The sequence below is a fragment of the Saccostrea echinata genome, unplaced genomic scaffold (genome assembly GCF_033153115.1).
Source record: "Saccostrea echinata isolate AGI-Se365-2 ecotype Australia unplaced genomic scaffold, CSIRO_AGI_Sech_v1 ptg000033l, whole genome shotgun sequence".
NCBI lineage: Eukaryota > Metazoa > Mollusca > Bivalvia > Ostreida > Ostreidae > Saccostrea > Saccostrea echinata.
In genome coordinates, this window is record NW_026889782.1 from 32939446 (window position 1) to 32951841 (window position 12396).

General features: G+C 33.3%; 1 protein-coding gene across 3 annotated transcripts in view; it reads right to left on the reverse strand.

The window, feature by feature from the left end:
- Positions 1-11768, reverse strand: part of LOC133199224 (fibroleukin-like) — a 138107-nt gene extending 126339 nt beyond the window's left edge. The window contains exons 1-6 of one of the 3 annotated variants that reach the window (XM_061335064.1): positions 11134-11768; positions 10929-11068; positions 10682-10778; positions 10323-10391; positions 9060-9322; positions 8415-8905 (exon numbers count right to left, since the gene is read on the reverse strand). In XM_061335064.1, the coding sequence (XP_061191048.1) occupies positions 9060-9322; positions 10323-10391; positions 10682-10778; positions 10929-11068; positions 11134-11749 (1185 nt within the window). In that variant the 5' untranslated portion in view covers positions 11750-11768 and the 3' untranslated portion in view covers positions 8415-8905. Of the gene's footprint in view, positions 1-8414; positions 8906-9059; positions 9323-10322; positions 10392-10681; positions 10779-10928; positions 11069-11133 lie in introns of those variants that run through there. The other 2 variants (XM_061335065.1, XM_061335063.1) reach the window with 2 other exon arrangements.
- Between the last annotated feature and the right edge of the window lie 628 nt (positions 11769-12396).

The window sequence follows — 12396 nt, forward strand, 5'->3', positions numbered from 1 at the left end:
AAATAACAGTTAATTGAGTACAATGTGTAAATGTTAGATTGAATAATGCAAGTGTAACTGAAATCATTGTTCTTATTCTAGAACATGTATTAAATAATATTCATTTGAATGGTAGTACGTTATTATGAATAGTTTTCAACGATGCAAGGTCTAAAATTCAGTATTGAAAAAATAAAAATGATTCTAGAGCCTAAAATGGCTTTGCCCTTTGGTAGCTCTTTCTTGAGAATTTTGAAAGTCTTGGCCAGTCCAATGATTCTTTCAACATGAATTCGCTTTGATGCGATTCTTCGGTCTTTAACAACATCTTGTGCCTCAAGTTGGCTTTTTCCTTTCAACATTGTTGGAGTGTTGACCTGAATGTTACAAGGGGCAAACAAATCCTGGACCATAATACCCCTGTCAGCTATTATACTGTCATGGTCTTGGAATTTGTCCTGGTCTCTAAGTAAGTCAGTACGTTCAATAATTTGTCTGTCACTTGTAGCCCCACAGTATGCATCGGAATTATAACTGACAGTTCCACGTGGTGTACAACCAATCATCACCTTTAGTGTATTTTTATTCTTGTATTTTGAAAATGTAGCTTATGGGGCTTATTTATTGGTACCTCAGTGGCATCAATTATCACTCTAGTTTTGTGGAAATTTGCAAAGAAGTCATCAGGCATATATTCATCAATTACAGATCTCGAGGGCCAAATGTTAATCTCTTTAAGTTGGAAGTACATAAAATTGATCCATGTAACAATGATATTTGAAATAGTACTTTCACTGACTTGAAACAAATAACTCAACTCAATGTCTTCTTTAGCTTGTCTCAGTTCTATCATAACTAAAAAGAACTGGTCTTGAGGGGAAAGTAAGTTGCTTTTTAGATTCAAATCATGTGCTGCAGGACCAAGTACTTGACAAAATATCATGAAATGGTCATAATTTTCAAAACCAGTGTAATATTTCACCATTTTATCATTACGTTGCAATTTTTCAATGGAAAACCTGCTTTTTCCAATATCACATTGGACTGACTGATCATGCAGCTTGTTTTCGTCACTTTCATAACATTCACAATCAACATTAACTTCTTGTACAGACTCCACCACCACTTCATTCAGAACACATTCACTATTAGACACATTTTCACTATGATCTCTATCACACTTGACTCTTTTACTGTATCTTTGTTCTCTTGCGCTAGATGACTCACTCTTACATACAAAGGCAAAGACAGAAGGAACAGACTCTGGTTTTAGTCTCTTTCTCTCCCCTTAAAATAAAACAAACTCTGTTGTAGCCTACTTTCACTTTCATGTGTTTTCTCTTTATTTCGAAAAATAAGGAAACATTTGGGTGTGATTATATTTAAATACACGCTTTTTAAATAATTGATAAATCGAGTATGATGAATCGCCAGAGCGTATGAAAACAGTAGGCTAACGTTAGCCGTGTTAACTGAGCATCGCATGTATACAGTAGTTTTATTTCACTTTACGATGATTTTGAGCTTAGAGCCAATTATTTAAAACGTAGTTAATTAGATCAACAACTAGTTTACCATAACGAACTAACCAAGTATTGTTGATTGAATGTAATCATCGGGTGTGAAGTGATCTCACACCCGGTCGTGAGCAGCCGGCTCCCATAACTTTCTTGATTTTACATCCAATCTTCGAATCGCGACTCGCCATTTCAATTTTAGATCGGGGTTCGAAGGGAACAGATGTCCACCTTTCTTATTTTTACACGTAGGAACACTACAATACACTGGCATATCGACGATATATCCTTAACGCGGTTTCTAACTATTATAAAGTAGACAACTATGGCGACGTATCTATACCTCATAGTACACGAGCGCCACCTTGGGGAGATAACTCTTCTTGGCGGACCTTATTGTTTTTTTATTATTTTTGATAGAGACGAACCATTCTTAGTAAAGGGCTTGAGATTACTTTAATTATTTTACTTGTATCAGAGAGATACAACTTCAAACATTTATTAAAGTTTCATCTTTTCATGATGAAAATGAGATCGAATTTTTAACTATGTATATTTCAAGGGAAATCGATAAAAAAAAATGTATTACTATACAGCTAATAAACATTCTATAATAAAAAAAATCAATAGACGTCTTGGGGATTTTAGCGTTCAATATATTGGCGTTTTATTAAACGCCAAGTTTATACCACGTACATTAGTATGTCCGAAACATTCGGAATACGAGCGTTCAAAATCGAACGTCCCGTTGTAAACAAAAAAAAATGCCGTCTGTTCAACCCTTCAAAGACAAATATATGATAGACACCAAATCAATGTTATTAATTAATAATTTAGTAGTTATTAGCCTCAATAAAACCTCAGTAAGCAAACAATAACACTTAGTAGGGTCATTGAAATGATACGATACTGAAAAATTTACAGAACAGACGTTAATTTAAATTACAATATTGAAAAAAAATCTTATCAATTTGAATTATTTGATTGAAATAATTAATATAAATCAATAGATATTTAAGCTTTATAATAATGGATATGTTGCGCTTATATTAGTGAATATTGGCACTCCTGTCAATAGTCAGCAATATAAATTCAACTACCCAATATTAAATATGCAACAGATTAATTTGAAATAAAAATGCTAATAAAATAAAAGTGTCTAGACTGCGTAAATTTACGATGTTTACCGACATGTCTTAAACTCTCTCAAGTTCCACCTCTTTTTATTTTTTTCCCCATCTAAAATTTTAAAAATCTTATTGTTAAAAAAAATCACTGAAAAGTATTTTACACTGTTGAAACATAACATACATTTATCACAAAACATCAATTTTTGTCGAATTATCATTTAGTTGTTTAATTTATTTTTAAACATAAAAATGAGAAATAGAAACAAAGACACATGTACTTATGTCATTTTTTTTTCTTTTGTTTCAAGTCGCCCGCGTGGCGCAGTGGTTAGAGCGTTCGTTCTACAGTCGCAGAGATATGAGTTGATCCTTACATCGCGGGTTCGAATCCCACTGTGGAACGTGAAGACTGGTCCTTCGGATGAGACCGTATAAACCGAGGTCCCGTGTCGCAGTAGTTGCTAGCACGAAAAAAGATCCCTCCTGCTCAATGGCCCTGAGTGCCGAGTATAGGTCAAAATTTGTAGCTCTCCACCGGCAAGTGGTGGCGTCTCCATATGATGAAAAATCTCGAGAGGGACGTTAAACAATAAACAAACAAACAAAATCTTTTGTTTCTGTACAGTAGCTAATACCGCACGGCGGTATAATGGAAGCAAAGTAGTTTAAGGTTTATCGATACTCTGATAAGACAGATATGTCTTTATGGCATAAATGTCTATTATTCCTTTATAAAGAACAAGGATCACTTAGGGCCTTTTTTGGCATTTGAAGATTGCAAATCTACCAAAAATGACGTAATTTTCTGGCTAGTCAATGCATTATGACGTCATGAAATGCGTCATTTTCATCATATCCTGAACAATTCTACAAAAACAGCCAATTTCTAAAGCTATTTTTCGATATTTAATCTATAGCGCAATCTCTGATCTAAAATATGCCATTATTTACTGATGGAACCGTTTCTGGGGATTACAAAACATGTTTTATTTTTTAAATCAGAGGGTGCGCTCATTTATTTTTCTTCTCTGAAAGTACTTAAATATACCTGTTTTCCTTAAAATTCAAGAATATTGCAATTCCATAAAACTTGTTTTCCAAGACCTGGCCCCGGGGCCACGAACGTCTTGAGTCGAACTCAAGGGCTGTATTTTACTCAAATCTGAGAATTTTTCTCAAACCGCTGAGTTGAACTCAATTAAGTGTGCCACGAAACTTGAGTCTTACTCAAATAGAGTTTTTTCTTGAGTTTTTCTCAAAATATCTGAGATTGCTAGGTAGCTGTCTCAGAAGTCGACTCAACACAAAAATGGCTGCCAGGAGAGTGCTCCTTTGGAAAATGATGAACTTTCCTTTACGAATTTTTCAAACCTTTGGAAGTTTCGTCAGAAGTTGAGAGATTTTTCAGTGACATCGCTTTAGATCCGCCCTAATATTTTTCATATGCGGGTTGATCTTTGAAAACATATGCCATAAAAAAATACTGACATTTTGTCCTTTGCCTCCTCTTTTGTAACTTCTCATAGCCTTAGGCTTCTGTGCATTAGGTTTCTTCCAGCAGCAGTGATATACCAGCCATTTTTTTTGTTTCCAAATCGGCTGTTTGTCGGAAAGTTCGAGCGGTGCCCTCACTTTTTGTGCTCTGATGCAACAATTTATCAAACCCCCGTCTGCAAATCATTTTCCACAAAATCTGAACAAAATTTTATTATAATTAGTTAGCAAGTAAGTTGCATCGATCTATCGATCTATAATAGGCTATCCAAATTATAGCATTTAGAACTCAAGATCCAACCTAATTTTCCAAGGGAAATCACTCGTCATTGTAAATTAAAAGTAAGGCGTGCCGGCAGAGCGATATTCATTTGATAGTTTTCCCACGTTGTATGTCATTTATGCTACGTACTTCTACAAATACTGAAAAATTACTGCATTAATATCATATTTGAAGTAAACAATTTTTTCTCTCATTTATATTAGGAATTCAGACTTACACTTTTGCCACTGCAATTCCGACATAGAGAATATTATTTTTTATTGGTCATATCCTTTCAATTTATTTGTCTAAATATAACGAAAAAAGCATTTTATTCCTAAATTATTTATGCGTTTGCAGTAACTTTTTTCCTAAATAAATTGAGTTGATTCCCCCCCCCCTTCTTTTTTTTCTTGTCAGCTAATCCGGCACTACAATGGGGGGGGGACATTATTTACATTTTATAATTGATTTCTAATGAATAGCATGAAAAGTTAACTTACAAATGTTTTTTTTTTCTCTGACAATGTGAAAAGGCGGTTGCAGACCCAACATTTTGATAAGTATGGAAAAAATTAAGATTCAGTGTCAACCTACTTAATACTATTTTTTTTTTTCTTGTTGTACTCGAATACGCAGGTATTAATAATTTTTCATCAGGTGCCCGTACAGGACTAATACAAGGAGGTTCAGTTTATTCATTGAAGAAATGTATATATATTATACATATATGGCTACATCAAACAAAGCCGAGGAGAATTTTTACATTAATTCTATTTGTCCCTTTAGTGTAAGATAAAAGAGCAGACTTCCGGAATCTTTAAGAGGTTTTCTGTCTCAAGCAGATGGATGTGCCATTTAGTAGTTTGTAATTAAAAATATATATAAATTATATGTATAAAGCACAGGCACTTGACGTGACATATTTTTCTTATTAAAAACACACAAGTGAATTATAATGTATGGGGTTATATTTTTTTTTTAAATTGTAACGTCAAGTGCCCGTGGTATACAATATATGCATCTATGACGGGCATATAGTATCGTTTTTGAAAGGGGGCAACCGGAATTTTTTTTTTTTTTTTTTTTTTTTAATACTAATTCTCTGAAAAACCTGGACACGCAAAAAACAAAATTCACGAAAAAAGAAAAATAAAACAAAAGAGAAACAAGCAAACAAACAAACAAACAAAAAAGCCCCCCCCCCCCCCAAAAAAAAAACGGAAAGAATGTCCGAACTCGAAATTCCTATTTTGTGAAAAGGGGGAGGGGGTAGGATACAACTCTCTTTAATAACCAAATTTTTCCTTTACATTACCAAATTACCAAGCTATTTACATATGCTTCACAAAAGGTGGGCTGGCCAACCAGCCTTTCAACTGACATTTAAATAGTGAAATATTATGTTTGAAAACCCGCCACCCCACTTGCCTGTTTGATTTGTTTGTCTGTTGTTTAACATCCCTCTCGTGAATTTTTCACTCATATTGAGACACCACTCACCGGTCTATGGCTGCAAACTTAGACCTATAATCTGCACTCAGGGAGGAAAGATTGTGCATGATCATATTGATAGCTAATTAAGGATCTTTCTTTCGGGGGGGGGGGGTGGAGGGTGGAAAGGGATTAATTGCACGATATACGTAACGGCCGGGGTCCATATTTTGTTTAGGAAATCTGGCAAACTGCTGCACATGATCGCTGGTTGTAAGTAAAATAATACATAACGATTGAACAGGTTTGATTTCTTATTGGATTTAGTTGATTTTCCCCAAGTTTTTTCCGCTTAGCTGTTTTCAGATATACTCTACATTTTCAAAACTAAAAAAAAATATGTCATGCCATTCGGCATATGTAATTTATCTCTGCTCTTCGGCTTTTTATATTATTTTGCCGCCTCTTGGGAAATAAATACATGGATATTATAGGTCTAATATGTACATGCACGGATCTAGAAGGGGGGTCGGGGGATCCGGACCCCCCTCCCTGGAATATACAGAGTTATTAATAGTATATATACTGAAGCAAATAAAAAATGACTTTTGACCCCCTCCCCTAGAAAATGTGGACCCCACCATCATCAACACGAAATAGGTATTTTTCACGTTTGGGAAATGGAATTTACGTTTTGTTTTTTTTTTCTTTTTTCTTTCTTTCTTTCTTTTTTTTTTGGTTTTTGTTTTGTTTTTTGTTTTTTTTTAATTTTCAAGGAATTTTTTGGTTGGAATTTTTTTTTTTTTTTGACTGTGGTGGAACCCCCCCCCCCCCTGGAAAAAATTCCTGGGTCCGACCCTGTATGTAGGCCTATAAGTAAAATGCATTGAAAATTAGTTTTCTTATTCTTGATTATGCACGTACATTATTTCTATAATAAAATAAAACTTCCGAATTTTATATATTTTTATTAAATTGGTTGCAAATTTCGTCGATTAAAGTACATGTTTTTTTTCGTAATACAAGTAACTACATATATATGCATACAGTATTGTTATTTTTACATACAACTAAGACCGCCTTGTCAATCTAACCGGTCAAAGAAAGTGCATGCACCTGCTACAGTAAGTATAGTTTTTAGCTCAACCTTTTATATTTTTTAAAGCTACATAATCTTTATATATCCACACTCCTATTTATTATTTTTTTGAATTTACAAAACTGCAATTAATGACAAAGAGTTTTAACTACTCTTTAACACCAGTCCTGAATGTTCTTCTAGATACATGTACACTGTAATCAAGTATACGTTTTTAATAGATGTGCCTCATCATAAATTATAATAGTTCAGTTTTTTTTTCTTCATTTTTTTTTTAAATTGTTTTGTCAGAGAGTAAAGCATACTCATTCACTGCTCTCTCTCTCTCTCTCTCTCTCTCTCTCTCTCTCTCTCTCTCAGACACCAAATTTTCCAAAAAGTGACGCTTTTTTGACACCTTTTCCAAAGGAATTCACTATACGCGAATTTCATTTTCTATTTTGGAACAACCTGGGTTCTTGAAGCTGTCGTTGCAGGTTATCTACGTGTTCATATTATCTACATACATGTATATTGTAGTTCTTTAAATCGGTAGTTTTCTAGAGTGCCTTGCGGCAGAATAATATCGTAGATTACTGGATCTAATTTTGCATAGAAGGGCGTTCCATACGGAAGATGTAACGTCATCAAAACAAAATGACGTCATAATTTCATGTTATGATGCAGAAAAAAAGGTGAATGAAACGGAAAGATGAACACAGAAAGGGCGTATAAAGGTTTTCTTGATTATTTATATTGTTAAGACCGCTTATGTCATTAAAAACAATTTAATTTTTTAGCAGAGTTTTGTTACTCTGCTGAGTTGAGTTTCCTTAGCGTTCGTGGCACACTTTTTTGAGTCGAAACTCAGGAGAGTAAAATAAAGTTTACTTTACTCAGATTTGAGTTGAGTAAAATAAAACGTTCGTGGCCCCGGGGCCTGGAGCCCGATTTTCAAAAGAACTTACGACTAAGTCCAAAAATTTAAGTTGATTGTAAAATTTTGCAAAATAAATGTTTTTGTTTAAAATTGCCTGCGTAAAAAATATCTAACTACATTCCTTTTAAAAGGATTAAAACCATTTTCAATATATTGTAAATCTAAAAGTTACAAGCAGAATTAAATTTTGGTCTTAGTCGTAAGTTCTTTTGTAAAACGGACCCCTGGACATTAAGGCGAAAACTCAAAAATTGAAAGCACTTAGTCTCTACTTTATCTTAATGTTTAAAATTGAACATAAGGTGTTAGTCAATAATTTTTCATACACCGTATCTACAGGGCCATGCATAAAGTGAACCTAGCTCTTTGTCAAGTTGTTATTTTGTTCATGGAGAAAGATTTACAGAAGCTTATTTTAAACCATGAAAAGAACATAATCATTTGGTAGGAAGAGCATTATTTTTTAAAACATTAACACATAACTCAATATAGCTCTTGTACAGACAAATATTCTGACAAACTTTATACCCAGAAGAACATTGAAAAGGTTTTTATTACTGGAATTGATATTATATTAATTGGAAAATGAGCACACAAAAAAATTCTCCATAGAGTTAAGTCCAAAATGATGAAAGTAAGGAAAATTGAATTATTCAGAAAATGTTAAGACAATGTCAGATTTTCATTATTTTAGCCAGCAAAACCCGAAAAATTTTATTCACAAGTAAGCTCAAGTAATCCGACACAGATATTTTTAATCTTTTACTTAAAATTGCCCAAGATATTTTTATTGTCTTTGTTGCACCTGTGGCTTGAAGCCAGGCCTTCCAAATATGTAGGTACAAGTAGAAAAAAAGATTTTAAAGGGATACATATGTATTTTCATTGTGTGTGAAGAAGTCAACTTTTGTTTACTGACCTAGACAATAATAATTTATTGATTTATCAATTACTTTATCATAAACAGTAGAATTCTATTGAATTATCCAATGTTTTATCATAGACAATTATTGTCTATTGAAATCTCCATTGAATTATCCAACCATTTCTTTTCTCCTTTATAATCTACATCTGTAGAGAAAAAAAAGCAAAATAATAAGAAAGATTAACAAGAAAGTTTAACCTTCTATTGCTTAAACCTGCAATTTCAGATTATAAATTAAACAATTTTAATATAAATCTATCAGAAAAATAGACAATGTTAATACGAATGTCAGATGTTTACCTAGTGACGCTTGATCAACATCATCGTCTCCTTAACAGTTAACCCAGTCCCTACGGTAGGCCACCAAGGACTGTTCCAGCTCGCCGGGGACCAAGGACCATTGAGGAAGGCGATCTGACAGTTGTTAAACCACCAGCCTCCTCTAAGGTCACCGTGGGTGGCACAGTTATATCCACTCAATTTGTCGTTATCTCTGTCTGGTGTGGTGAAGTACATACCAGACAGATTATAGTCAGAAATCCCCGTGTTTAACATACTGTCACCTTTAGAATTAAAGGTAATACGTTGATTATTATCAATAAGCGTGATTAAGTCTCATTATTCTTTCGGTTATATTCACTTCTTAACACTGACTTTATCGGACTGAAAACAAATCTACTACTAGTACGTTAGTCAATCATTCAACAAATAGGAATGCTTCAAAATGACGAATATAAAGAAACTTGATCCTTTCCGGTGTTTGATATCCCTCCTTTTTCTGTTTTCTTGTACGATATATTTTCACATCTTTTATCCATGCTTCGATAATTATTTAATGTAATTACACCGCAAATAGGACTTAATGAATGTACGGAAAAGCTTTTAATTTTCACAATGTGACATATGTAATCAATTATATGTATTTAAAAAAAAAAAAAAAAAAAAAAAAAAAAAAAAAACCATATGTATTAGATTATAAGAATCTGTTAAAAACAAAAAAAAAGTTTCATATATTTCAAAAATAAGTAGATAGATAATAAAATCAATCGAGCATGAAATCAGGTACCTACCTTTATTTTGTTAATTTTTTTATTATATTGTAACCGAATTAAACAAAATCTATACAGTAATAAACTAAGGAAAATAAAGAAAAAAAATCGTAAAACTGAAACAGAGGTTACAAATTTTTTATTGGTGTTTTCATAATATATGTTTCATAAACATTAAGTAAATAATACCCAAAGTTCTTTTAAAAATTGAGCATGGGCCAACTTAAGAAAAAATGTTTGTTTGACCTCTCTCAACTCGGTCTGAAAATATTGGGTCGGTAGGTAAGTGAGAATTTTTTTCTAAGAAAATTTCTATTTTAATGCTATCTTTTTTTTAATTATATTTTCCTAAATACAAATAAAAATCTTGCTTCCTGGAGGATAAAAAAAAGTTTCGAGTCCGGCCAAATATAGCCACTCGGTCGAAAGAAGGCAACCAAACATTTTTTTTAAATGGCCTGATTCAATTTTAATAATCATTACCCTCTCCTTCCCTCTCCTTCTCTCCCCTTACCTCTCTTTCTCCCATTTCTCTTTCTGTCAAACCAATTACACACCTTCCCTCTTTTTCTCCTACAATTTCCTACAATATGTCATTTGTAGCGTGAAATATGAAAGGAAAATTATATTTCTAGGAGTATAATATGCATTCTGAAGGTTAAAATTTTTTAATTTCAGGACTGTCTAACTTTAATTATGAATTATTTATAGAGATGTGTCATTAGTGAAAGATACATGTGTTTCATTGCTATATTGTGGGATCTTGATACTAAAATGTATGTTTGAATTGAATTCATTAAATTATATCCGTTTATATATCAACAAAAAAATAAATGGATATTGCTTAATATATTTACATATGTACGTATTTACCAATCCAGTAAGAGTCGTTAGCGTTCCCGAACCCATTCTTGTACTCCGCCAAAGTTCTGTCAAAACTCTCGGATCCGCTCACCCGTTTCTGAATTGCCTTTGGGCTAAAAAAGAAACAAATGCTGAGTTTACAGCATTATTTGTTTCTTATTTTGTTATTTTATAGAAAACTCAAATTGTAATTTAAAAAAGGTTTAGATAGAGAGAAAGAGAGAAAGAAGAAGAGAAAAATAGACAGAGATCTTACTGTCCATCCTCCGCCTTCTGTCACCATATCACAGTACACGTCTATCTGACTCTCATTACCGAAGGGACTAATTCTATAAACACCTGACTGAGTTTGTCCTTGTAGACAGTGGTGTTTGCAGTCCACATATAGTTTTAAATCTATATGACAAAAGACGCAAATATGATAATAATAAAAGTAAGAGAAAGAAAGAGAGAGAATGTACCTTTTTTAATGGTTTCCAACGTTCTGTTATTTAGAAGTTCGTAAACTTCGGCGATGTTTCTATTAAATTTCTGTTCAATTTCCTGATTCTTTTCCTGCCAATTCTTGATTTCTCTTGTCTGCTCCTCAGTCAGAGAATCAACCTTTCTTTGTAATGTTTCTACCTTTCGTTGTAAAGCGTTATCCTGACTTAGAGTATTAACCTGTCTCTCTAATGTTTCTACTCTCTTCTTCAAAGTTTTGGTCTGCCGTAGGGTATAAACCTGCCTTTGTAATACCTCTACTTTCTGCGCTAAAGTATTGTCCCGATTTAAAGAATCAACCTGACTTTTCAATGATTCTAATGTCTGCTGTAGGGTGGACACCATCGTTTCTGAAGACGCCATGCTTCGTTTCACAGACCTAACGTCGTCCACTACTGCCCGCACATCCTTGACCACTGCTACACGAATAAGAGTCTCTTGGTTGATGATCTGCCGAAGAACGTCAATTTCCTTGATATCACGTCTTTCATTGATCAAAGCCGTAGAGTTCGGATCATACGTACCGGTTAACAAGGAACCCGTTCTGACTTGTGGTATTGGCATAAAAAGCAGAAAAAGAAAGGAAAACATCATCTTTTCAATTTTGAAGTGAACTTACCAGAAAAGAACAATGTTGTGCCTCAATCAGAGATTTCATGCGGTATATAAAGAGAGGTTTCGGGATCTCCTCAATCAGAAAATGTCATACGGTGTATAAAGAGATGTTTGGGATTTCTCATAATAAGGGGGATGCAAAAACATCAATACCTGAAAGTACTTGATGTATTAAGTTTAACAGGAATTACTTACACTGAGCCAAAAAGATAATATAATTATCTCACAGAAATGCTTTTGATTACATCATTAACCTGTTTTTTTTTTCTTCTGTAGACAAAATGATAAATGATAACAGAGCCAGAAGTACTTTTGCAATTGAGACTCTTTTCTGCTTTCTGTAGATAATGGAAGCAAATCAATTTTACGACCACATGCTCAGTATTTACTTCCTACTTCATTATATAATTAATTTCTGGAACCCCGTAACAAAGAACTTCTGAAACTAAACCAAGTTAAGATCACCTAGCTATATATAGCTCAAGTGTTTGGAGATTCTGATATTATATAAATATCTATAGAAACATACGCGGGTATGTTAAGGAAGCATACAAATCATTTCTCGAGAAATTTAGACTTTTTAAAGAAAATTAAGATTGATCATTTGTCAAAGTCGCCGAAAAAAC